This window comes from Mangifera indica, unplaced genomic scaffold, assembly GCF_011075055.1.
Source record: "Mangifera indica cultivar Alphonso unplaced genomic scaffold, CATAS_Mindica_2.1 Un_0076, whole genome shotgun sequence".
In the NCBI taxonomy this organism is placed as follows: domain Eukaryota; kingdom Viridiplantae; phylum Streptophyta; class Magnoliopsida; order Sapindales; family Anacardiaceae; genus Mangifera; species Mangifera indica.
Window position 1 is genome coordinate 106,662 of NW_025401168.1, and position 26,296 is coordinate 132,957.

Here is a 26,296-nt window from a genome sequence, read left to right on the forward strand (position 1 = left end):
AATAATAAAATATGGTATATGCCCTCTTTTTGGAGAAGTAAACCTAATGCGGACCAATTATATGAAAATTAATATACCATCATTTACTTTAAGTACAATTTTCTCTTAACCACTCCACTGGCAGCAGCCAACGCGGTTTGCTTTTGGCACTTGATCAAGTTAATGGCAGCCGTTGGATGAATAATCTTTCAGCTATATATCGGTCGCCCTTCAAGGCAAAAATAAAAATAAAAATAAAAAAGCGGGAAAAAGACAAAAACATAATAATAAAGCAATGTGGGTCTGAGTCCTCGCAACTTCTTTGAGAAGGCAACACTTCCAGTCTCAGCACCTCCCTCGCTTGAGAGATATAAATATAGACACGCACATTTCATTTCATTTCCTTCCCTCAATTCAACTATTAACAAACTCAAAACCTCCGGCGCCTTTACTCTCTCTGATTGTCTGTCTCCTCTTTGACTTTGATCGCCATTCTCCAGGTTTGTACTTTTTCGTTCGGTGAGTTTCAGTTAACTTGTGGTTATGTCATGTTTTCAAACCTTCAAATTTCTTGTAGCGACTTATTGGGCGTTAATTCAACTTCTGTTTGGTTGCCGCGTAACTCTACGGAAATGATTCTTGCAATTTTTTTTTTCTTATTGATTATTCTGTATTTTGTATAATGAGATTTTGCACGCTAAGGGGAAAAAAAAAAGATAAATGAACTGAAATTAATTAATTATTTTTTCTTTCTCTTCTCACCAAAATAAAGTTTGGCTACGTTTTAATTGATATTTGTGTGTAGCTTCTGATCAATATGTTATATTATGGCTGTTGGGAAAGCTCGTGAGAAAGAAAAAAGATAATGAATTATATGCAAAGAGTATTTATTATTGTATAAAGGCATGGTGGACAGCGATCTTTGCTTATATTGGCTTAAGCTAACTGTTTCCAAATCTATTTCCTTTTCCTTTGTAATCATTTTCTTGCTATGACTATGAGCGCTCGACCTGTGGTTAGACCCAATTATTTCTTAATTGTTCTGGCTAACCAGAACAGATTTATTTGTTTTTACTTTGATTGTCGAGTTGAATTGGAATAACTGTTAATCTGTTATGATATCAGGGTTCTAATGCAAGTGTTTTAAGTTCAACTTTTCTGTGCCAGATGGGGCAAGAAGGAACTGGAAAGAAGACAGTGGTCACTCAGGTTAGTTTTGGTGGATTTGACAACGATGTTACAGCAAAAGAACTTACATATTACTTGCAATGTTACATTGGAGATGTGTGGCGCTGTAGGTTGAAGACTTCTTCAACCCCTCCAGAATCCTATCCAGATTTTGATATCATTAAAACTTCAGAAATTCAAAGTACTGATGGTTATAAGAAGGTGGAGCCACATGCCTTTGTGCATTTTGCCTCACCTGAATCTGCAACTGAAGCAATGAATGCTGCAGGCCGTTGTGAGCTCTTTTTCAAGAATCGAGCACTGAAGGCCAGCTTGGGCCCTGAAAATCCATTCTACTTGAATATGAGGAGGAGGACTAGTATTCCGTTCAAATTACCTGATGTATGTGTTGAAATTGGTACCTTAGTTAGCCGAGATGAGTTTTTTGTTGGTTGGAGAGGACCTTCGTCAGGCGTTGAGTTTTTGGTGGATCCTTTTGATGGAATGTGCAAAATTTGTTTTTCAAGAGATGTTGCTTTCTCTTTCAAAAGCTCTACTGCACGTGCTGTTATTAAATGTGATTTTAAGGTTGAGTTCTTGGTGCAGGACATCAATGAGATCAAACAATATTCAGATTGGTCCTATCAAGTAATTCTATTTCAGCTGGCTTCATCACCTTCAGTGTGGTACAGAACCGCTGATGATGATATAGATGTAACGGTACCATATGATTTGTTGGATGATGATGATCCTTGGATCCGAACCACAGATTTTACACCTAGTGGGGCAATTGGTCGGTGTAATTATTATCGAATTTGTGTCCGTCCCCGTCATGGTGGAAAGCTAAATAGGGCCATGGATTATCTTGGAAAATGTGGGGTGCCAGTAGAGTGCCTCAGGTGGCCACTTAAGATTAGAGATGGACCTGAATTCGGGATGCTCATGACAGATCCATTTTTTTGTATTCATCATAGGGATGGCATAGACTTTGAGGTTATGTATTTGGTGAATGCTGTCATGCATAAAGGAATATTCAGCCAACACCGGCTATCAGATAACTTCTTTAATATACTGAGGAGCCAACCTAAGGAGGTAAATATGGCTGCTCTGAAGCACATATGTTCTTATAAACGGCCTGTGTTTGATGCCTGTAAGAGGCTGCAAGTTGTGCAAGAATGGTTACTCAAGAATCCCAAGCTTTATGAGATTCCTAAGCAGGTGGATGACATTGTAGAAATCAGAAGGTTGGTTATTACCCCAACCAAAGCGTACTGTCTTCCCCCAGAAGTTGAACTCTCCAATAGGGTTCTTCGGAAATATAAAAATGTTGCTGATCGGTTTTTAAGAGTCACCTTCATGGATGAAGGCTTGCAGACAATGAATGCAAATGTTCTTACTTATTATGTTGCTCCAATTGTGAAGGAAATCACATCAAACTCCTTCCCACAGAAGACACGAGTATTTAAGAGGGTGAGGAGCATTCTCTTAGATGGGTTCTATTTATGTGGTCGCAAATATTCCTTTCTAGCCTTTTCGTCAAATCAATTAAGGGATCGTTCGGCGTGGTTTTTTGCCGAAGATGGGAAGACCAATGTGCTTGACATTAAAAGTTGGATGGGAAAGTTCGTCAATAGGAACATTGCAAAGTGCGCTGCCAGGATGGGCCAGTGCTTCTCATCAACATATGCAACAGTAGAAGTACCGTCAACGGAGGTTAATCATGATCTTTCAGATGTTGAGCGCAATGGATATGTTTTTTCTGATGGTATCGGTATGATCACTCCTGATCTTGCCAAGGAAGTTTCAGAGAAACTGAAATTGAACATGAACCCACTGCCCTGTGCTTATCAAATCAGATATGCGGGTTACAAAGGGGTGGTGGCCTGTTGGCCAGCAAATGGTGATGGGATTCGACTGTCGTTGAGGAGAAGTATGAACAAGTTCCAGTCTAAACACACTACCTTGGAAATATGCTCATGGACCAGGTTTCAGCCTGGTTTCCTAAATAGGCAGATAATTACATTACTTTCAACATTGAACATTCCCGATGAAACATTTTGGCAAATGCAGGTCTCTATGGTTTCTAAACTGAACAAAATGGTCATGGATACTGATGTGGCATTTGAAGTCTTGACTGTATCCTGTACTGATCAAGGAAATACCGCAGCAATGATGCTGAGTGCAGGTTTCAAGCCTCAAGCAGAACCTCATTTACGGGGAATGTTAACCTCTATAAGAGCTGCCCAGCTTTGGGGTCTTAGGGAAAAGGCTCGGATATTTGTTCAGTCCGGGAGGTGGTTGATGGGCTGCTTGGATGAACTTGCGGTATTGGAACAAGGTCAGTGCTTTATCCAAGTGTCCAAGCCATCTTTGGAAAACCGCTTTTCCAAACATGGCTCCAGATTTACAGAGACAGAATGCAATTTGGAAGTTGTTACCGGATTTGTGGTTATAGCAAAGAACCCGTGCCTTCACCCAGGAGATATAAGGATTTTGGAAGCAGTTGATGTTCCGGGTTTGCACCATTTGTATGATTGCCTTGTTTTCCCTCAAAAGGGTGACAGGCCCCATACAAATGAAGCTTCTGGAAGTGACCTTGATGGGGATCTCTACTTTGTCACTTGGGATGAAAATCTTATCCCTCCTGGTAAGAAGAGCTGGCCTCCGATGCAGTATGATCCTGCTGAGGCCAAACTTTTGTCACGCCCAGTCAATCACCAGGTAGCTTTTCACCTCCTTAGAATGTTCTGACTAAGTTTCTATAACTGTGTGTTTTATTCAGAATCTGGTTAGATGTAATTCTTTTTTTATCATTGACATCATATAATAATTATTCATGCTGCAAACATTCTTTCCATGTTATCTTTCTTTGTAGCACTAAGGTGATTAAGATAATGCTGCAATTGCGCACATGTCTCAATTAAGCAATGGCAAAAACTGGCATTTTTTTTTAATTTCTACCTGTGGAGCCTGACAATGTTACACCCAACAAAACAGATGAAACAGGTAGCTCAGCAATGTTAATGGCAGTATTGCAGATAATACAGTGGCCTCTTGTAGTTTTGAGAGTGTTTTGCCAGACGATGCGAAGTGCTACATTGTTGGTGTAACCTCAGAAAATTCAACATAGAAAAGTGAATGAAGTTATTTTGATGAAATTAGATGATAACAAAACTATATTTGATGAAATCAGATGAATCTAGAATAGCATGTAGCTTTAAAGGTAGCTTATGGATATTTTCTGATTCCTACAAGAAGCTTCAAGTTCTGAGTTATTTTATAATTAGTCTTGTTGAGAGTATTTCTGTAGAACTCTCTTAATTGTGCTGCAATTCTAATCATGTTTTTTTTTTTTTACAGGACATAATAGATTTTTTTGCAAAACACATGGTTAATGAGAACCTAGGTGCAATCTGCAATGCTCATGTTGTTCATGCTGACCTCAGTGAGTATGGAGCACTGGATGAGAAGTGCATCATTCTAGCAGAGTTAGCTGCCACAGCTGTTGATTTTCCCAAAACCGGGAAGGTTGTATCTATGCCGTCACATCTGAAACCAAAGATGTATCCAGATTTTATGGGAAAGCAGGAGTATCAATCATACAAGTCAAACAAAATATTGGGAAGACTCTATCGATATATTAAAGATAATTATGAAGAAGAAATTTCTGGTTCAGCTGAGGTAAACATTAATCCTGTTGAAATCCCCTATGATACAGATCTTGAGGTCACTGGATCTGTTGATTTCATTGTTGATGCTTGGGATAAAAAATGCTCCTATGACAGCCGATTGCTTGGTCTTCTGGACCAGTACAAAGTTAATAGAGAAGAAGAGCTGGTCACGGGGCATATATGGTCTATGCCAAGATACAACAGCCGGAAGCAAGGTGACTTAAAGGAGAGGCTCAAACATTCTTACAGTTCCTTGAGAAAGGAATTTAGGCAAATTTTTGAGAAGATGGAGTCAGATTTTGAGCAACTCTCTGATGCTGAGAAGAATTTAATCTATGAACGTAAGGCCGCAGCATGGTACCAGGTCACTTACCATCCGAAATGGGTGAAGAAATCATTAGACCTGCAAGAGCTAGATGGCTGTAGGAATGTAGTTTTGCTGAGTTTTGCCTGGATTGCAGATGATTATCTTATTCGGATCAAAATTAGGAATCGAGGAATGGAGAATGCTGACCCTACAAAGCCGGTCAACTCTTTAGCAATGTATCTGGCTGATAGATTGTGACCAGCATTTGAGGCTGTTGACAGCTACTGTTTAAGGCTGTAACAGGGTTTATTGGCTGCAAGCCACTCTGCCATTGTTAAAGGCAAGCTGCCAAGTGATTTTGTTATGGCAGTAATGCTTTGGAACTACTAATCGTGAATGCTATGATTTATATTCTCAATTATAACCAAATGTTTTTCAATAAGATGCTTTATTTGCAAATTTGGATATTATGTATTGGTCTTTGGGTTCTTAATCTAATAAAGTTGTTGGTTGTCTTTAAGTTGCATTCAGGTAATTCTGCGATCAACCTGTTTTTTCTGGCAAACTACAATGATATTTTATTATATGATTGCTCCTTAATGATAGGAACCCATGAGATTCTTTCTTTTTTATTTTAGTTGTTGAATACATGGTTGTCCTTCTGGTTGACAGTCAATGAAGTAGTACTGACCCGTCAATCCCTTCACCATATAGATGCTCCAAAATGAGAGCTTGTGCATTTTTTGATTGACATGATTCTTTTTACCTAAGCTATTTCAGAAGGTAAGGAAGTAAATGCAAGATTATTTGTCACTTATGCTCTGAAGAAGCAAGCCTTGTGACTTTTACCCCTTTCGACCATGAAGTTTCACAGGGAAATATAGTGAATTTACATGAGAAATTGAGAGTGTGATTGCTAATTTTACATTTTAAACTTGATTATATTGCAGGTTATCAGAGATAAACTTTCGTGGAGCTTACTTGCTGCTTTTTCTGTCTATCAAACAGCACTTCACATGAATTGTGACAGGTATAAGTTTAGCTCCTCCTTGAGCCTTAAATTGAAAACTAATAAGTTTGACTTGATGCATATAAGTTAATGTTTCGATGCAGACCTTTTCCTATTTTCTTGATACAGTGCTGTCGAAAATTGCTACGTAACTTAAGAGTGACTTTTAATGAGTTTGTAGAGATTGACAGCCTCTTCTTGAGTACACTGACCTTTTTTTCCCTTTTTTCTAGAGGTTTGGTGAAAAATGGTTTTTGTTAGATAAAATGTTAGTCGGATAATTAAAACATAAATATTACGTTATGGATTGATTTGGACAAGGTTAAATACAAGGGGGTCCAGATTGTACTAATTGCAGTTGAAATTAATTTGTCAATTTACCTATATATTCATTAAGATTTTCTTCAAAGACTCAGGGGATAATATTGGAAAAAATCTAATCACAATTTTATTAGAGAATTTTAGTTGGGTAATTTTCTTGTAAAGAACGAGATTGCAGCAGGAATGATGCATCAAATGCGACTCACCGAACCCATTTGATTTGAAAGCAACACAACTCAAGTAACTTTAGAAGTGATAGTGATGGCATTAGTGATAAACCAACTACTTAATAACTAGTAACTGCCCTCTTTCTTTATAGAATTTAATATAGAGATGTGATAAACATTATATATCTATTATCACCGTGTCTGTCATGGCTCAACCATAAGAAAAAGAAAAGTCCTGACTAACTGAGTTGTTTGACAGCTCAATTATAAAACGTAAGGACTTCCACGGAGAAATTTGGGGGTTGGAGTGGACCATGTCCTCTCCTGCTCTCATAATAATGCTTGACCTCAGAAACTGTAAGTTGCTTTTTATATCCATTATTAAATATTAATTCTAGACCAAATTACTGAGAAAAATATAACATCCGAAGTATACTATAACATCATCAACATAATTAAGTTGCGGATTATACACTTTTTCCTGATTAAGACTTGCTTAATTGATTGCAACCATATATTATTATATGACTAGATTTGTACAGGTAGCAAGCATTATTCCTTTTTGTTTTCAGAAACTAGCGGTTCGTCAACTCTACCAGGTAACACATAAATCTCATAGAAGAATATACTTATTTCAGAGCTCAGTGATATTATAATCGTACATCAATCATCTTTCTGCATACTATGCTTATGAGTTTAATTTTGAGATTAATTGGTAAGGTGACTTTGGACATGCAGAGATGTACGTATACCTTTTATATAAGCTATATTATATTCTGATTATCAAGGATGGACAGAGGCAGGTGAGTGAAGGTGACAAGTTTTTGCAACACTTTTTAAGCTTTGTGTTGAAAGTTCTGAAAGAGCCCTTGAAGGAAATGGAGAGTAGTTATGATGATCAGTATCACTCTTTTTGCCTTGTTGATGAGCAGCAGTTTGAGTAGTAGTCTTTGGTAAAGGAAAATTGGCCTTGGCATTTTGACCAATCATTAGAATGGCAGCTTGATTATATGCGCTTGCTGCAGCTCCAGCAGTCCCAAAGGTGCCTAGCCATACCCTTCTCTTCCTGGAAAAGGTAACAGTTATATATATCTAGAGAAAACCACATTAATATTGTTTTAGGAGCAATTATGTTAGTGGGTGAGCTTACAGTACAGGATTTCGAATTTCAGAGACCCAAGAGCCCCAGTGGCGTTGCCTGACACCTCTGAACTTCTTTGATTGTACCATGTTTTTCTTTGAATCTTGGGAGAGGAATCATAAAAAAGAGAGATCTGCAGAAAGGAGTTATATAAATGAGAACTGCATTATGGACAGAGTAGAGTACAACATATGTAAATCCTAGATGAAGAATTGTCGGCCAAACAGCTTAAAATTCCAAGTAACTAGTACTTGCTGCAATTAAGATTTCACCTACACAACCATGATAACACCTTATTCAATAACCACAAAAATAAATGTATGACGTGCTACTTCTACACACCTTTCTCTTTTCTCTCTCCACAAATTTATCATTTAGACTTTGCCACCATGCAAAAATAACAGCAAAAAGTTCTTAATTTAGTTGGGGGTTGAATATATATGATTTACATCCCATGACGGATCAATTATGGAATCGCAGATAGTCAATCTCTTTAATTAGGGGATGAAATGTCAGCTTTTTGTTTTGGGATATGCCTCTTCATTGGACTGACTTTGTCTTTTGTATTAGCAGTCGTATAATGCCTTGGTATAGTAATAGCAGGCTTAACACATAGTTCTATACATCTTTCCATTTTCCGAATAATATTTACATGTTTGTGATTGACCCATTTGTATTATGGTGTATGTCACAAAAGCATAAACTGTATCGGTCATTGTTAATGTAAAGAATACTGCCTGGTGTATGACGAAGATGAACCAAAGCTAGGCCATTGTTACGGTCAAGGTATACACAAGGAAGAAAAAGAGGAGAACAAAATGGATGACACATGTTAGCAGAGAACAAGGGACAGATGATAGACATCAAGCTAAAGGGAAGTCAACAGGCCAACTTATGCACAGTAAAGAAGTTGCAACAACAACATTAATTCATCAGAGTATGGGAACCATAAGCACCTGCAGGAAGGATGAAGTGGCAGCATTGGATTGGCAAAGAAACTCTGTAAGAGAAAAGAATGAAAGAGACTTGGCAGAAGAAAAGAGGAATATGGACCTGGAGGTGGAGAAGAGGGGAAAAAGAGAAAAAAATTGGAAGAAGGGAGAAAGTAGGAGAGTGGCTAGCCTCTCGAATAGCTGGTGTTATTGTGTTCTATGTTGAATGTTTAATTTGGTTGTGTTTATGTGGGTGTTTAAGTTCTGCTTTCCAGTAGTTTAGTGTTATCAGATGCTTTTGTCAATGTAATGCTAGCAAAGCTTCAGTAAATTGTTTGTATCACATTCAGTAAAAGGTTTAATACAAGAAGCAGTTCCTTCTATTAGTTTGCAATCCATACAATCATTTACAATATCCATTCTTATTACAATATTTCTGCTTCATTATTCTGGAGTGTGGCAGAGACTTCATCCAGCAACAACGAAGGCTTGAGCAGAACCGGTTTGTACAGTGTTGGTGATAGCTCCGAATCTCTATCGGCCACATATAAGCATCTATAAAAAAAATTATTATTAGATATGCTTGGACAATTGGCATATACAATAGGTTGCTTGGATGCGAAGGAGAGAACATATATTTTTAATTGGGTTTTATACAACAAAGAAAGATTTGTCTCTTTCTTGATCCTTGAGATCTCAAGAAACACTGAAAGCAAGATGCTCTTCCTCACTATATAGGCATATATTGGTCATGCCATGCATATAGTCTACAGCTTCATTTCCAAACCTAAGTATAGCTTCATAATCCTCAAGGTAAGCTTCGATCTTTATTTATAATTTTGTGTTCAATAAAACTATGTGTACCCACTTTGGGTACACAAATGTATACATATTTATATGTGTCATCATGTGATTGGATGATTTTGAATTAAAAATAAAACAATAACTAATCATATGATGACACATATGAGTGTGTATATATTTGTGTACCTAAAGTGAGTACACATAGTATTGCTCTTTTGTGTTTGATTACATAGTTTTATATTTTTTTCATATCGGGTTAATTGATTTTTAGGTTGTTACTCACAAGACAGGAGAGAAATGACTTCACCAACTTTGCTTCATGGGACCATTTTTGTGACAATTTATGGGATTGATAAGCTACACACTGGATTTGGATTTGCTTCGGCTGAAAAGGTGAATACATTTCTTTCTTCTATTTAATCTTTTCAGGTGTCTAATTAGAATTTGGAGTACCTGGTTCCTGCGTATAGTTTGCCCTTAAAGATGATTTCATTTAAGAAAAATATGCATGCTCTTAATTTTAGAAGCAAACTAGAAACTGTACAAATAGTAACACAATAAGGAGAAAGAACATGTGTAATTTATCTTGAGTCACATAAGAGTGGATTATGTCTAGGCACATTAATTAGGTCAGGCTAAATAGAGATCCGATCTAAAACACAAATTTATACCCTGACACGATAAGACCCGCTCTAATACTGTAACGTATTGGGTTATGAACTTTAATATTAAGCTCATGAGCCGATTCGGCCCAACCCATTACCATTAAAAAAATAAAAATTATAAAAAAATCAGAGGGTAGAAGGGCAAAAGCAGTTGGCTTTTGCCTTTGTGTGGTAGAAGCACAAAGGCAGGAGCCTTAAATATATATATATATATATTTAAATTTTTTATTTTTTTATTTTTTTATATATAAATCAATCTAACCCTTCATCAATTTCAATTTATATCAATTTTAATTTTTTTAATTATATTATCAATCCCATTTTCACTATTAACTATTTTTCAAAAATTATCCAAATTCGTAAATAATAATTCTTTGTGTTTATAATTTCATTTTCATTTTAATTTTATTATTATAAAATATTACAAATGGATCTAATGTCAAAAGAATTTAAATGTTTGAATGTTAAAAATGAGTAAATAAATGGTATAGTATATATGTTTTATTTATGTTTGTAATTTATATAGTATGTAAATCAATTTATTTGTATTATATTATAAATTTATAATATTTTCTATCATGTAACCACAATATTATTTCACTATAAATGAGAGATCATAAATAAAACATTTGAAGTATTGTTTTCAATTTTAATAATTAAAAAATAATTTATATTTAAAAATTTTAACTAAAATTAAAAAATTATTTAAATGGGCTGACTCATTTATATATGGGTCGGGCTTTGGGCCTTCAAAAATATATGGGTCGACCCAACCCAAAGGCCCATTACTGTATGAGCCTTGGGCCCAACCCATAAGCCAGATGGGTCGGGTCGGTTGCCAACCCGACCCATTGCTTTATTTGGTTATGTCCAACAGAATCAATATTATAAAATATTTTCTGATCCCTCTTGTTTCAATAATGCATTTGCTATAGAATTGTTATATCTGTTTTTACTCTCATATGATAGAATAATGTGTTGATGTACTAAGGTTATTATCCTTAAACCAAACCCTATTAGAATTTTTACCATTTAAGGAAATTCTTAAATAACTATCCATGAGATAAGCCTAAGTTATGGATAGCACCTAAAGATAGGTAGCATTTAATGGGTTACACCCTAATCATTGCATAAGGAAGGGGCGAGTAGTTAAACGCCGCTTATGGGCTTAGAGGTTAGAGGTGGATTCAAATTGAGTTGAACTCAAACACCCTGACTCAATTTCAACTTGAATGAAAAATGATTTTATTTGAGTTTAATTTGAATCTATAGCGAGTTTGTGACTCATTGACAAAATAATGTTGTTTTACCCAATAATGGGCAAAACAACGTTATTTTGATAATTGTTTGATATAAATCGAATCAACTTATAAGCCAAATTTGAATTGAATCGAGTCATCAATATAACTCACGAGTTAAACTGAACCGAACTCTCTTTAGCTTTAGTTCAACTTGGTTTCAAATAAGAGACAACCCTCTCAATTCGTTTTTGATTGAGTTTAATCTAAATAAATTCAATTTGAACCGAATTGAATGGTTTTTGAGACCAAAACAACTCAATTGGGGTCTAGCTCTATCAAAGGCACCCCCCTCTACACCCTTGCTTGCTCACTGGTGAGTGGGATCCATGTCTACTAACTGGGGATTGGGACCCTATATATGTCAGCGTGGTTCTTTATAGACGAAGTAGTAGTTAATTCCAACATGATAGCCTAGTGTTATAAAGCTTCCCTTTTTATGGTAGCTGTATTTACATTTTTTTACCTGTACTAAGATCATATTTTTTATTTTTGTATGTGAGTTTGGTAATATATGTACATTCTTATCTATATAATTCATGTTACAACTGAGAACCTATACAGTCTAATAATATTATTATAATGTATTAATATATTCGTTTACAAATTATCTTGAGGCATGACTATTGTTTATGAGTTTGTTATTGTCTGGAACCTGAACTCATTTGTTTTCTTTGATCACATTAGTGGGGCAAAAAGGTTTTATATCAAGTCAAGAAAATAGTATGCGGGCCTGAGGTATTTTTTAATTCTTCTCTGGCTGGTCAATTAGATTTTTGATAATATTTTTTTATAACTTTGTCAAATGTTTTTGGAGGTTTTTAGTTCTCAACTGTATGCAACTGTTGATTTAGACAAGGCAAGGTTGGGGAGGACGAGAGTGCTGAAATCTCTATCCTCGAAACCCCAATGGAATGAGTTTTTTCGCATATACTGTGCCCATTTGACCTCAAGCGTTGTATTTTCAATAAAAAATGACAATCCTATTGGAGCAACACTTTTTGGAAGAGCTCATGTACCGGCTGAGGATCTTGTCAGGGCGAATACAGTGGACAGATGGGTTCCAATTGTTGACGAAGATTTTAATCCTATATTAGGAGGCTCCAAAATTCATGTTAAGTTGGAATATGTTGATGTTGCTAAGGAGAATTACTGGTCTCAAGGAATTGGAAGTCCTCACTATGGGGGAGTTCTTTCAACGTTCTTTAATCAGCGACAGGGTTGCATGGTTACTTTGTATCAAGATGCTCATGTTCAAGAAGAATTCAGGCCTCCAATCCTTCTATCTGGCGGAATCCAATACGAATTTCCCAGATGTTGGGAGGACATCTTCTATGCAATCAATAATGCCAAGCATTTGATTTATATAACTGGCTGGTCTGTGTATGTTGAAATAACTCTGATAAGGGATGGGGAGGAGAGACCGAAAATCAAGCTTGGGGATTTGCTGAAGAAGAAAGCCAATGAAGGTGTGACAGTTTTGATGCTTGTTTGGGATGACAGGTCTTCAGTTGGAGATTTAAAGAAGGATGGTTTGATGGCAACTCATGACCAAGAAACAGCAGATTATTTTCGCAACACAAATGTTAAATGTGTATTGTGCCCTCGTGATGCTGGCGGGAATAGAAATAAAATTCAAGGTTATGAAATAGCGACCCTATTTACTCACCATCAAAAGACTTTGGTCGTTGACAGCGAAATTCCCGGGGGAGCATCACAAAAGAGAAGGATTGTGAGTTTTGTTGGTGGCATTGATCTTTGTGATGGGAGATATGATATACAAACACATCCCCTTTTCGCGACCTTGCAAACCAACTCATTGCACCATGAGGATTTCCACCAGCCCAACTTTCCAGGTTCTTCTATAAAGAAAGGCGGTCCAAGAGAGCCGTGGCATGACATTCATTGTAAACTAGAAGGTCCCGTTGCATGGGATGTGTTATTCAATTTTGAGCAAAGGTGGAAAAAGCAGGCTGACGCCAAGTTTCTGATTCCCAAGGAGAGGTTTGACGAAATCATAATCCATCCAACTTCATTAAGTATGGCATCAAATCCCGAATCATGGAATGTCCAGCTATTTCGATCTATCGATGGTGGTGCTGCTTATGGTTTCCCCACTAATGTTCAAGAAGCATACAAAGTTGGCCTTGTTACAGGGAAAGGTCGAGTGATTGATAGAAGCATTCAAGATGCATACATCAATGCCATTCGTCGAGCAAAGAACTTTATTTACATTGAAAACCAATATTTTTTGGGAAGCTCGTACAGTTGGCTTTCAAAAGATATAAAAGTTGAAGATATCGCTGCTTTACATCTCATACCAAAGGAGCTTTCTCTGAAGATTGTTAGCAAGATAGATGCAGGGGAGAGATTTGCTGTGTACATTGTGATTCCAATGTGGCCCGAAGGAATACCTGAGAGTGGTTCTGTGCAGGCAATATTAGATTGGCAAAGAAGAACAATTGAAATGATGTATTATGATATTGCTCAAGCCCTTAAAAAGAGAAGACTTAATGCACATCCCAAAGAGTATTTATCATTCTTTTGCCTTGGAAATCGTGAGAAAAGAATGCCGGAAGAATATGTACCTCCAGAGACACCAGAGCCAGGTAGTGATTATCAGAGAGCTCAACAGGCTCGGCGTTTCATGATCTACGTTCATGCAAAAGTGATGATAGGTAAGTAATGACTATTTTATAGTTGCATTTATTAAACTATGCATTCAATTGTAAAAATACCTAAAAGGTTATGAATTTGTTACTGTTTCAGTTGATGATGAATACATAATCATTGGATCTGCCAATATCAATCAGAGGTCAATGGACGGTGGAAGAGACACAGAGATCGCAATGGGAGCCTTTCAGCCACGTCATTTAACGACTCCTTATAAACCAGCCAGGGGTCAAACATATGGATTCAGAATGGCATTATGGTACGAGCACCTTGGATTATTGCACAATTCATTCAACCATCCTGAAAGTTTGCAATGCATTCAAACAGTGAACCAATTCGCCACTGATCTTTGGGGATTGTACAACAGCAATACCCTTGATGATAATCTTCCAGGTCACCTATTACCTTATCCCATTGAAGTTACCAACGATGGTGTTGTGAAAACTATTCCAGGATTTGAAATTTTCCCTGACACCAAGGCTCATGTGTTTGGCAACAAATCAGAATACCTTCCCCCTATTCTCACCACTTAGATCTATTGATGTAATATGACAACACTTCTTCATGTAATCCCACATTATATATGTATTTGATTTGTAATAAATAATAAAAATTTTTTATTTGTATGTGTAAAGTGGTGTAAGATATGGTTACCCAAAATGGGTTGCTTTGAAGCAAAGGCAGGAAAAGATTCTAAATGAATTTTGGAGTAAAAGAATTTTCTCTTTCTTGATGCTTCATCTAAAGAACTAATAAATTAAAGATGCTCTTTTTTCCCTCTATAGATTAATCAGAAATCTATCCATTTTCAAGGTTTCTTCCTGTTCTTGAAGGTTGGCGATGTTAGTTTATTTCGAAGTTTTTGACAATTTATGAAGTTGTTTATTTATAGTTTGATGTGATTTGTAGGTTGCAATGCAAAGGGAAATGGATTCACCAACTTTGCTACATGAGATAATTTTGGTGACAATATATGAAATCGATAAATTACATATTGGATTTAGATTTGTTTTAGTTCAAAAGATAATATGTACGTTTCTTTTTCAAATATTTGTATGATAACTTATAAAAAAATATTATTTTTATCTTTAAAATAATTTTGAACATAGGTTTTATTAAAAATAATCGGTTTTATCTAATCTTTGTTATATTGTATTTGTCTCTCATCTTAAAAGATAATATAATTGATTAATCGATTTTCTTGTTACCATATTCTATATTGACTCTATATTGCATGCATGTCTCCAACTTTACCTTTGACCTTAAAAAAATCATTTAATAAATTTTGAGTAACCTTCAACTGTTGTTCTTTTATTTGAACATGCCAGTGCGGGAGAGAAAGTTTTTATCTCAAGTCTAGAAAATAATGTGCGGGCTTGAGGTACCTAATTCTTCGTTTTGCTACATTGCAATGTCATCAATTTAAGTCTTGTGAATTAGATTTTTCATATTTCTACATCTAATTGACTTCTCATACTCTCTTGGAGTTTTTTGGTTCCCAACCGTATGCAACTATCGATTTAGATAAGGCAAGGGTGGGGAGAACCAGAATAATTAAAAATCATTCCTCCAAGCCCCAGTGGAACGAGTTCTTTCACATATATTGTGCCCATCTGATATCAAATGTTGTATTTGCAAACAAATATGACAATCTTATTGGGGCTACACTAGTTGGAAGAGCTTATTTATCAGCTTAAGACATTGTAAGAGGGAATCCAATTGACAGATGGGTTCCTATTGTAGATGAAGATCTTAATCCAATACTGGGAGGTTCCAAAATTCGTGTTAAGTTGGAGTATGTCAATGTTGCTAGGGAGAATTTTTGGTCTCAAGGAATTGGAAGTCCTCGATATGGTGGAGTTCTCTTAACATTCTTTAACCAACGACGTGGTTGCATGGTTACTTTATATCAGGATGCTCATGTGCAAGACAATTTTAAGCCTCAAATTTTTCTACCTGGAGGAATTTAATATGAATTTCACAGATGTTGGGAGGACATTTTTTTATGCAATCAATAACGCCAAACATTTTATTTATATAACTGGCTGGTCTGTGTATGTTGAAATAACTTTGATAGGGGATGGACAGAAGAGTCATATGATCAAGCTCGGGGATTTGCTGAAGAAGAAAGCCAATGAAGGTGTGACAGTTTGATGCTTGTGTGGGATGACAGGTCTTCAGTTGGAGATTTAAAGAAGGGTGGTTTGATGGCCACTCATGACCAAGAAACAGCAGATTATTTTCGCAACTCAAATGTTAAATGTGTTTTGTGTCCTCGAGTTGCTGATAATCATAGAAGTAAAATTCAAGGGTATGAAATAGCTGCCATGTTTACTCACCATCAAAAAACTGTGGTGGTTGACAGTCAAGTACCAGGTACTAGAGAATCACAAAAGCGAAGGATTGTGAGTTTTATCGGTGGGATTGATCTTTGTGAAGGAAGGTATGATATACAAGCACATCCTCTTTTCGTGACTTTGGACAGCAACTCATTGCATCATGAGGATTTCCATCAACCGAACTCTCTAGGTTCTTCAATTAAAAAAGGTGGTCCAAGGGAGCCTTGGCATGATATTCAGTACAGACTAGAAGGTCCTGTTGCATGGGATGTCATGAACAATTTCGAGCAGAGGTGGAAAAAGCAAGTTGGAAATAAGTTTCTAATTTCCAAGGAGAAGTTTGATGAAATCATAGTCCATCCAACTGCAAACGATATGTCATCAAACATTAAACCATGGAATGTTCAATTATTTCGGTCCATTGATGGGGGTGCCGCATATGGATTTCCTAGCGATGTTCATGAAGCATACCAATTAGGCCTTCTTACTGGGAAAGATAGTGTCATTGACAGAAGCATTCAAGATGCATATATCAATGCTATTCGTCAAGCAAAGAACTTTATTTGCATTGAAAACCAATATTTCTTGGGAAGTTCGTACAATTGGCTTTCAAAAGATATAAAAGTTGAGGATATTGTTGCTTAGCACATACCAAAGGAGCTTTCTCTGAAGATTGTTAGCAAGATAGAAGCAGGGGAGAGATTCGCTGTGTACATTGTGATTCCATTGTGGCCCGAAGGAATACCTGAGAGTAGTTCTGTGCAGGCAATATTAGATTGGCAAAGAAGAACAATTGAAATGATGTATTATGATATTGCTCAAGCCCTTAAAAAGAGAAGACTTATTGCACATCCTAGAGAGTATTTATCATTCTTTTGCCTTGGAAATCGTGAGAAAAGAATACCGGGAGAATATGTACCTCCAGAGACACCAGAACCAGATAGTGATTATCAGAGAGCTCAACAGGCTCATCGTTTCATGATCTATGTTCATGCAAAAATGATGATAGGTAAGTAATGATCCTACTCTATATGCATTCAAATAAACCCTCTAATCAATTGTCCATAAAGTGAAATATTCATTACTCTTTCAGTTGATGATGTACATAATAATTGGATCTGCCAACATCAACCAGAGGTCAATGGATGGTGGAAGGAACACAGAGATAGCAATGGGGGCCTTTCAGCCTGGTCATTTAACGACTCCTAATGAAACAGCCAGGGGCCAAATATATAGATTCAGAATGGCATTATGGTGCGAGCACCTGGGACAACTGCATGTCTCATTCAACCATCCGGAAACTCTGCTATGCATTCAAAAAGTGAATGAGATCGCTGAGAAATGTTGGGAAATGTACACAAGCGATGCCTTTGAAGATGATTTTCCAGGTCATCTACTCCCCTATCCCATTGAAGTTACCATTGATGGAGCTATCAAAACTATTCCAGGATATGAAGTGTTCCCTGATACCAAGGCTCATGTACTTGGAAACAAATCAGACGTCCTTCCTGCAATTCTTACCACCTAGACCTATTGATGTACATATTTACAATAATTTGTATCTTCAGAATTCTCGCACATTCTATATGATGTGTAAACAATAAATGAATGTATTTGAGAGTACTCTCACTGTCAAGAAATGCTTGACCTATAATATGGGATTATATAAAATTGCATTTGCTTTCTATCAAAACGTGCCTACTTTTATTCCTTCAAATGTTTTGGTTTTGAGTTGTTTTGAATTAACTGCTTAGGAAACAATTGAATTGTTGAAATTAAGTGCTAACAAAAGTAGATATGGATTGAAATTGTTTAATTATAAGCAACTTCTTTTATGTGGGGTATAGAGCAATAGATAGGGATGGGTTTGGTCCAAATTGAAAGATCTAACCTAAATTCAAGTTTGAATTGAAATTATAATATTTGGTTTGAAATTAAATTTGTTTAAATTAATATATAATACCATTAAATTATTGTTAATATGATAAATAATATTATTTTAAATATAAATAATATCATAATATGAATATACAAATGAGTATTTAATCAAATTATCAAATTAAATCTCCAACTTAAAATCAACTATTTCAAATGGAGTTATATTCGACAGGTACTAACTTGGTCTGCATCCCCCTCAGTGAACGCCATTCTGACTCCACTTGAAATGTAATTCTTATCCACAATATCTAAACTTTCAGTTGCAAGTGCAAACAACATCAGATGTTATCTAACTTCCAACTGTGTTCTTTTTTTATTATTTTATTCAAAAATAGCAGTTACTTCCTCGAGCAGATACAAAGTGATAGAACCGTTTAGTTGAAGTTGAACCACGGGGCCAAAACAACTAACTTTTTCCAGGAAGGAAAACCGAGATGATCCCAAAAACGAATCCCATTTCTATCATGCAATTTTCTAGGTTTGTAATTCTCTTTTTCTATATTTTTACCATCTCCTGTATTTTTATTTAATTGGGTTTCGGTTAAATTTTTGCAGGATTTTTGTGAGCCTCCTTTCTGCATATAAAGTTTCGCTTAAAAGATCTGTGGTTTGGTGCTCTTAAATGCAATTCTGTAGATACGTCCCGCCTTGGATCTGTCATCTTTTTGCATGCATGGGGTCAGTCATTTCATTTCCATTCATGTAGAATATAAACATATACATATGTTACGTTTTTCTTTTCTGGGTTGTTGCTTCTGTGATTTTTTCTGAGAAACTTTGGGGATAAAAAGAGAAAAGGATTTTTATAGTTTTAGATTCTCTCTTTGAATGCAGAGCCGATATAGGAAATTGAATGGAAAGGTAAAGTTTGAAATAGTTATTCTTATTCAACTATTTCATCCTTAACCTTTCCATTAGGATTTTGTAATTTTTCGTGGATTAAAGACTGTAGAAGCTTAGGAGTTAAAGTTTTCAATCTAGTAGGCTTTTTAAGCTTTCTGAGTCACCAAACTTACAGTTATATAAGGTGTCATGTGTATATGTGCTTGCTTGTACTGTAAGGGAGCCGTGTTATCGCTTTTTATGTTTTCCATTCTTTTCTTGAAGTCTTGGGCACTTGGTTATACTATACAACACAATACACGTAGGGTTATGCTTTTGCTTTGACATTCATTAGGAGATTTGATACTCTAAATGTTTTTTCCCGGTTCTAATGGAGAGATGTTTTGTGAAGAAACCATGTTGTTCATTTGTTCTGTTTTCTGGAGCTTATATCCGTATGCATACACGTTGGTTGTTAAAATCATTTAGGAACACATTCAAGGCTCATTTCAGTGTGAGGAAGTTTTTTTTCCTAATTTAGTCAATTTGTATATTTGTTTGGAATGGAATGCTTTATTTCTTAATGCTTGCTTAGTTATATGGCATAAGAGTTCAGTCATCAAAATTGAACTGTTGATTTTCCTGAAGGCAGATTGATGTTGATTGGCTTTCAAGTAAACCTTTTTCATTTTGTCAATCTGAATGAACATAAGATGTGCTGGGGAAGGGTAATTTAAAGGTGTAAACAACAAAAGGAGGATGAATGAAAGCTAAAGAACATGATGAATTATATCATGAAAACAAATACAATCTTTTAAGTGGTAGGAATGAGGGCTCTACTGTCAGGCATCATCAGAATATTTCTGAAATTTAATGCTTATCTTGTCTGTTTACAGTATTTCCCAATGTTTTTAGTTTCCCCTTGCTTTCATCTACTGTTATTTCTTAGCATGAAAAATAATTTCTCTTTTGAGTGCACATAAACGAATGAGGCTTTATGGCAGGATGATAAATGTTTCAGCAGTTGGTCACATTTTTTCATATCTTATTTAATCACTTTCCTGTCTGTATGCTGGATTGAGGATGGACTTGTTCGTTTCTGGTACTAATCATGCCTGTGGTGAAACCTGATTTGTAACAGAGCAGAGGCTGTTTTGGATGCTTAACTAAAAGCACACAGATTACTTCCATGGATGAGCCATTAGACAGATTGAAAATTCAACGAAAAACAGTGAAGAAACCTAGCATAGACGATTTCTGGAGCTCTAGCAGTGGTGAGGTGGACAACAATGAGATTCAGTCCAGAATTGTGTCATCAGTTTGTGCATCAAACCAATCCCTTCATACTGTCAATGGTTCTGGTAGCACAAGCATGCCTTCTGAATTTGTGAATCATGGCAAGTTCTACTTCTTTGAATTTTCCTGTCTATATTACTAAGGCTGACTATTGGATCCCTTATATGAATGTGAATTTGCTTGTACATTTTACGCTGAACTTCTCTACTTGACTAGATATTCCAAATAACATGATAGATTTTCCTGGAAACATGGTTGAATTTTCTCTTCTCTTTTGTTATTTTATCTTGTGATTCTACATGCATGTAGAAATCTATAGCTACGCTGTTCTGGTTTCATCAATATGATTTTAACTTGTCTGCTTCTACACCAGGGGTGAATTTATAGGTTTCAGATGCTCTTCCTTGTTTTACTGCCCTGTGTTTATACAGTGTTATTGCTGCATTTATGGGCGCCTCTTTCTCTTCTTACATTCTTCTATTCTGTTTTTCAATAATATTTCGTTTTGTCAAATGAATTCCCTTAACTGTGGAGCCTTCACTGGGCTGGCTCAGGTCTTCTTCTCTGGAACCAGACACGGCAGCAATGGCTTGCAAACAAAAGTTCTCAAAGTCGAAAGCAAGTTCAAGAACCTACAATAAGGTGCATAAATTTCATTGCTACCAACACTGAATATCAGGCTTTTACTTTTCGCATGACTTTTGTATGTCTAATATGCTATTCAAAACAAGCCTTAATCACTTGAGATTTTGTTCTGGGCTATAAACTTGTGTCACATAGTTCCACATGAATTAACTACTGTGTTTTGCAGTTGGAATGCTTCTTACGAAAGTTCACTGGGAACTAGCAAGCCTTTTGCTCAACCAGTCCCTCTCCCGGTAAGTAGACTCTACTTTCTGCAGTTATTATTGTTAAGAATGTTGATGACTGCTCATTCATTGCACATCATATTGACAGGAAATGGTGGATTTTCTTGTTGATGTTTGGAAAAAGGAGGGTTTGTATGACTGAGGAGACACACTGAGGCTTAATTTGGTTTTTTTTTTTTCACAGTTGATCAACTTTTTCCTCATTTCAATAGGTTCTCTGTACAAAGGCATCTGATGATTGTACTTATCAGAAACTCAATGATTGTGGTGGAAGTTTCTTATGGAGACAGAAAGATAATTTAATTAAAAAGTTTAGCCCCCAAAATGGACCTACATTCAACTACTCCATATGACTCTATGAAGTAATTGCAACGTGTTTTGTATTTGTTTTTATGGATGATATTAAAGATTAGAGATAGAGATGAGTCTAATTCCAAATGAAATCATCTCATCTCTTTGCCTTTCCTTGTGTTTAAGTTTAAACTAATTACATTGATTTGAAAAATGAGGAAGATTAAGATTATTTTACTTTCTGGATGGAAATTTCCTTTAGTCAAAGAATATCAATTTTATGAAGAAAAAGCATCCCTCCCTATAAGCACAACAATCTATAGCAGATAACAGTGGTACCCAACACAGATCATTCTACTACTGGGAACTTGTCAAGGATTGGGCTGGGGAAAATATTCTTGATACATTGCATAGAACCTAATACAATGGTCAAATGGGGCAACAGGGAGATCCATTTGAACTTCCAAATTTAATAGTAATGCATTTCGTCAATAAAGCATAACAATAATACTTCAAAATTATGAACCTGGGAAGAATCCGTACTTGATTCTTTTATCGATAAACCTATAGGTATATATTAAAATGGTATTATTATTATTTTCCACCATCATGTTCTTGCAGAATTCATGACCAAGCCAGGATGGCTTCTGTATTATCACTGCAACTTGCTTATTTTATAAGAATTCATGTTCCTGATATATGGGCTTTCATCTTTATAAGCCAAACGTAGAAAATGCTCTCACATCACCTTCATTATAAGATTTGTTATTACATTTGGGGTAAAGATTATTTTCTACTCAAATTTTAGTTCAATCTTAAAATCACATGTGAAAGTTAAAAAACCTAAACTCTGGTTCATAACCTAATTTTTGTTAATTTTTTCTATTAAAAGAAAGGTTAAAATCATCATTTTATTGTTAATATTAAAAAAATATAAGATTTATTATATTTTTTAAAAACTAATAATTTTATTTTTGCTTAAAGTTTTTAAACTTTGAAAAATAATATTTTCACCCTCAAACCTAGGGTTTTCATATTTTTTAAACTGAAACTGCCCCCAAAACTTTTAAAAATAGCAATCACCCCCTACTCTTCAACTTTAGCTTCCGACCTCCTCCTTCTCTTGAGCCAACAAAAAAAAGTGATGCGATGAACCATCATGAGACAAAGAGGCAAAGATCTCTTCGTCGCACCACCGTGAGACGAAGAGACAAAAATCTCTTTGTCGCACCACCGTGTAACGAAGAAATCTTTGTCTCTTTGTCACAACATGCGACGAAAAGATCTTTATTTCTTCATTACACCAATGTTTACTATGGACTCAGACACCGAAGAATCCCAAAAAGTGAAGTTCAAGAATAAGGTAAAACTATTGTCTTTGAAAGTTCTGGGGGTTGGTTGTAGTTTGGGGATGAAAATGTTATTTTTAAAAGTTTAAAAACTTTAAATAAGTGTGAAACTGTTAGTTTGTAAAAACTAGGGTGAAAAATAATGAATTTTATATCTTTTTATTATTAATAATAAAATAACGATTTTACTTTTATTTCTAATAGAAAAAATTAATATAAGTTTGTTTATGGGTAAAAATTTGAGTTTTTCAACTATCACGGGTGTAATTTGAGATTAAGCTAAAACTTGAGTGGAAAATAGTCCTTTGTCCTTAAATTTCCAATGTTGAAATGGATTAATTAGAGTGCAATTAGGGTTGGATTCTATCTTAATTGCTTGAACTTCAATTTAAGTTTAATGCGAGAGAGTTAAGTTTAAGTTAATGATTAAACACATTTTCATAAAACAAATCAAATTCAAGCCATTATGCATATTTTGAGTTTGAACTGAATTTAATCGAATATAAAGAAAAATTATTTTTTTAGGAGTACAAGTCTCAATTCATTGATCTCAACAAACTCTTCTAAATTTAAGCCAATCTCAAAATGCATAACATGCAACCTGGAAATTACATTACTTGGAATGGCCAAAGAATTAATTTACCTTACTATTTCAATGACTCTTAAATGGGCTTGGAATTTTCCTAATGTGCAACATATTCCAATAAAAAAACAAGGCAATGCCTACTAAATTCACATGGAAATAATGGAAGAAGCAAATGCCCACACCCCACCACATAAACATGTTCCATAGAGGTAAAATTTTATGTTATTAAACCTATCATTAAATTTGAGATTTTATTTATTTAATATAGTTATTTCATACCTAATTAAATTTTAAAAATAACTTTTAATTTGACATAAGAAAAATGATCCAACTTAAACAAAAGTTCTCTGTTTACCCAAAAAAAAATCTCTTCATGCCAATATATCAACCAAATGTTTGATACCACTTACAACATTTCTTTGGGTGGTACGATTTCTCTTTATTTAATCTTATAATTATAAAATTATATAAATAAATACATGACATAATCTAACTTGGAAATTTCATTTATCACATGTTATATTAGCATGTTTAGCCAAAAAATAAAATAAATATTGATTTTAATCATCATATTATTCATGATGGTTCTAGATGGTTAGACAATTATGGGAGATTTCATATCATAATTATTCTATCTTAGTTTGATTAAGGGTAAGTCACATCCAAATAGTGTTATTCTAATAGAAATTATATGAAAATAATGTAATTAAAATAAAATTATATCGAAATGATGCAAAATCAATTAGAATCACATATTTATGATGCAATTCTAATTGTCATTGATGGTATTTTATTTTATTAAATATATTCTTAAAGATATAAATGATATTTATTTTATTATATTTATATATTTTATAAACGGATGAAAATACTATTTGAGTGTTAAAAGTTATATTTGAATTGTGACGGTAAAAAAGTGTTGTTTGTAAAATTAGAGGGTGCTAAAGCCGTTCAGGCAAAAAAAGGTGGGATATTGTAATTCTCCGTAAAATTTAATGTCAAATAGGCAGTTATTACCGATAAAATTTAATGTCAATTAATCGTGACGGGTTATCCAAACACGGCCAAATCCAAATAAAGACAAGTACAGGGCTGGAAATAACCCTGTATCCAAACAAGCCAATTTAACAAAAATGGAAACTGCAATAGAAAACCACGACCTGGTTTCTGGTATTCATTTGGTGGGAGAATATAACAAGGAAGCCCCACTTCTGTGAACAAATACATTGCATTTGAGCTTTTCTTGCGTATATTGTCACGTACCGAAACCACACTCCACTCATATTAAAATTCTATTCTTTACCATAAACATTTATCATTCGTTTCTCATCTCTAATTTCTCCTCTTTTTTTTTTTCCCTATCTGATAGGGTTTCCATCTCCTTCAGGCTCTAATCTTTCTCATGCATTCCTGTCTTCAAGAACAAGAACTATACGGTGTTGTTGCGATTTCCATATTTGTGGGGTCTCTGTTTTTTGCTCTCTTTGGAGGGTTTTTGGGTCAGGATCAGTTCAGATTTTACCTCCCGGGGTTTTTTGAGCTGTACCCATGTCTAAGCTCCTTGCTTTCTCTGGTAAGTTTTCATCTTTCCTTGTTTTCTAATTTGGTAGTTGAATTTGTCCATGCGTATGTTAGTTTTTGTGATTTTGTAGGTGGTTGTTTAATTGGTTTCGTTGTAGATCAGATCTATGATCCTTGATTTGTTGAGACTTTTTCTTGTTGACACGATACGTAAACGTAGATCGTATAGGTTATTTGTGATCTCCAAAGTGATGGTAGTGTTTCTGTGACGTATTTATTGGAGTAGAATAGATTAGATGAGATTTCATAATTTTTTACAGATGTGATTAGCCTTGTTTGTTGTGGATCTCTTAGAGGGGGTTTCTAGATTTATCTTTTTAAATTTAACTTTGTGGAATATGAAGAAGTCGATGTTTTAAATTTAACTTTGTGGAATATGAAGAAGTTGATGATTGAGCAGCTGCTAGTAACATATATAACGTTTTGGCTTTTTTAATTGTTTTTTTTTTTTCCTTTGAAAGGTGGTGGTTTAGAAATTTAGGGTGGAAAAGTTCCTCATAAATAACTACTAACATGCTATTATGTATATTGGGAAGTCCTGGATAACTGGTTGTAATCATGAGCAAACAGGAATAATATGGTTTTATAATTGAAAACTAATGTAAGATTGCTGATGGTCTGAAAAGATGTAGTATGTTGTTGAAACTTTGTATCATAGATAGTGACTTTCAGTGTATGTATCAATATTTGTTGAAATTTTTTGCCTGTATTATTTCACTTATCTGAGATTTTGATTTTCAATATCAGGTAATGATGATTTTTGCCCTGGGGGGCCAGTATACCCAAACCCCAAGGATTCGAGCGTCTTTCTGTCCCTTGGGTATCATTTGGATGTGTATTTTCCTCCTCGCAAGAGGTCTCACATTTGTGCTCCATTGTTTTCAGCGAAGAGAATCTGAGAAGAAACATGTCTCTATTGAAGTCCTGCCTGATGAATGTCTCTTTGAGATCTTCAGACGTTTGCCTGGAGGCAAGGAGAAGAGTGCCTGTGCATGTGTTTCCAAGCGCTGGCTTTCTCTTGTAAGCAATATCCGTAGAGACGAGTTTAGCAACAGATCTTCAAAGCCTGAAGCTGAGATTATTGAAAAGAA

At 35.2% G+C, this 26,296-nt stretch overlaps 4 protein-coding genes, 1 long non-coding RNA gene and 1 pseudogene across 11 annotated transcripts; 5 read left to right on the forward strand and 1 right to left on the reverse strand.

Annotated features, from left to right (window-relative positions):
• The first annotated feature begins 297 nt into the window (after window positions 1-297).
• LOC123207413 (RNA-dependent RNA polymerase 6-like) lies at window positions 298-5,644 on the forward strand. 5 transcript variants are annotated; one of them, XM_044624813.1, is made up of 4 exons: window positions 299-479; window positions 1,147-1,188; window positions 1,278-3,867; window positions 4,507-5,644. In XM_044624813.1, exons 3-4 carry the CDS (start codon window positions 1,423-1,425, stop codon window positions 5,380-5,382), a joined length of 3,321 nt encoding a protein of 1,106 aa, XP_044480748.1. In that variant the 5' UTR covers window positions 299-479; window positions 1,147-1,188; window positions 1,278-1,422; the 3' UTR covers window positions 5,383-5,644. The 5 variants fall into 5 exon arrangements, with proteins under 5 accessions (XP_044480743.1, XP_044480745.1, XP_044480744.1 ...); XM_044624808.1 differs by having other exon boundaries at window positions 298-479; window positions 1,105-3,867; XM_044624810.1 differs by having other exon boundaries at window positions 298-479; window positions 1,128-3,867.
• A 1,452-nt stretch (window positions 5,645-7,096) lies between these two features.
• On the reverse strand, window positions 7,097-8,025 carry LOC123207414 (ethylene-responsive transcription factor WIN1-like). Its single transcript, XM_044624814.1, has 2 exons — window positions 7,772-8,025; window positions 7,097-7,687 (listed from the first exon to the last, which is right to left on the reverse strand). The coding sequence occupies exons 1-2, from the start codon at window positions 7,849-7,851 to the stop codon at window positions 7,405-7,407; spliced, it is 363 nt and encodes a 120-aa protein (XP_044480749.1). The 5' UTR covers window positions 7,852-8,025; the 3' UTR covers window positions 7,097-7,404.
• On the forward strand, window positions 7,580-9,077 carry LOC123207415. Its single transcript, XR_006500334.1, has 2 exons — window positions 7,580-7,696; window positions 8,460-9,077. It is a non-coding gene; the product is annotated as an uncharacterized LOC123207415 (long non-coding RNA).
• Window positions 9,078-9,775: 698 nt separating this feature from the next.
• On the forward strand, window positions 9,776-14,712 carry LOC123207406 (phospholipase D alpha 1-like). The gene is made up of 4 exons (XM_044624805.1): window positions 9,776-9,891; window positions 12,149-12,199; window positions 12,279-14,139; window positions 14,231-14,712. Exons 1-4 carry the CDS (start codon window positions 9,796-9,798, stop codon window positions 14,665-14,667), a joined length of 2,445 nt encoding a protein of 814 aa, XP_044480740.1. The 5' UTR covers window positions 9,776-9,795; the 3' UTR covers window positions 14,668-14,712.
• A 788-nt stretch (window positions 14,713-15,500) lies between these two features.
• On the forward strand, window positions 15,501-18,001 carry LOC123207411 (annotated as a pseudogene).
• Window positions 18,002-18,656: 655 nt separating this feature from the next.
• LOC123207426 lies at window positions 18,657-21,859 on the forward strand. Of its 3 annotated transcripts, none has more exons than XM_044624828.1 (6): window positions 18,657-18,889; window positions 18,967-19,089; window positions 20,380-20,630; window positions 21,084-21,171; window positions 21,341-21,407; window positions 21,487-21,859. In XM_044624828.1, the coding sequence occupies exons 2-6, from the start codon at window positions 19,034-19,036 to the stop codon at window positions 21,538-21,540; spliced, it is 516 nt and encodes a 171-aa protein (XP_044480763.1). In that variant the 5' UTR covers window positions 18,657-18,889; window positions 18,967-19,033; the 3' UTR covers window positions 21,541-21,859. The 3 variants fall into 3 exon arrangements, with proteins under 3 accessions (XP_044480763.1, XP_044480764.1, XP_044480762.1); XM_044624829.1 differs by having other exon boundaries at window positions 18,658-18,889; window positions 20,375-20,630; XM_044624827.1 differs by lacking the exons at window positions 18,657-18,889; window positions 18,967-19,089 and adding an exon at window positions 19,595-19,747 and having other exon boundaries at window positions 20,375-20,630.
• The last annotated feature ends 4,437 nt before the right edge of the window (window positions 21,860-26,296 follow it).

Coding starts and splice junctions, on each gene's coding strand:
- LOC123207413 (XM_044624808.1), top strand. CDS start 1,147: ATGGGGCAAGAAGGAACTGGAAAGAAGACAGTGGTCACTCAGGTTAGT. Junction 3,868..4,506: donor CACGCCCAGTCAATCACCAG/GTAGCTTTTCAC, acceptor TTTTTTTTACAG/GACATAATAGATTTTTTTGC.
- LOC123207414 (XM_044624814.1), bottom strand. CDS start 7,851: ATGGTACAATCAAAGAAGTTCAGAGGTGTCAGGCAACGCCACTGGGGC. Junction 7,688..7,771: donor GAAATTCGAAATCCTGTACT/GTAAGCTCACCC, acceptor TACCTTTTCCAG/GAAGAGAAGGGTATGGCTAG.
- LOC123207406 (XM_044624805.1), top strand. CDS start 9,796: ATGACTTCACCAACTTTGCTTCATGGGACCATTTTTGTGACAATTTAT. Junction 9,892..12,148: donor GATTTGCTTCGGCTGAAAAG/GTGAATACATTT, acceptor TGATCACATTAG/TGGGGCAAAAAGGTTTTATA. Junction 14,140..14,230: donor TCATGCAAAAGTGATGATAG/GTAAGTAATGAC, acceptor TTACTGTTTCAG/TTGATGATGAATACATAATC.
- LOC123207426 (XM_044624827.1), top strand. CDS start 19,625: ATGGAGAGATGTTTTGTGAAGAAACCATGTTGTTCATTTGTTCTGTTT. Junction 19,748..20,374: donor CATTCAAGGCTCATTTCAGT/GTGAGGAAGTTT, acceptor GATTTGTAACAG/AGCAGAGGCTGTTTTGGATG. Junction 20,631..21,083: donor TTCTGAATTTGTGAATCATG/GCAAGTTCTACT, acceptor GGGCTGGCTCAG/GTCTTCTTCTCTGGAACCAG.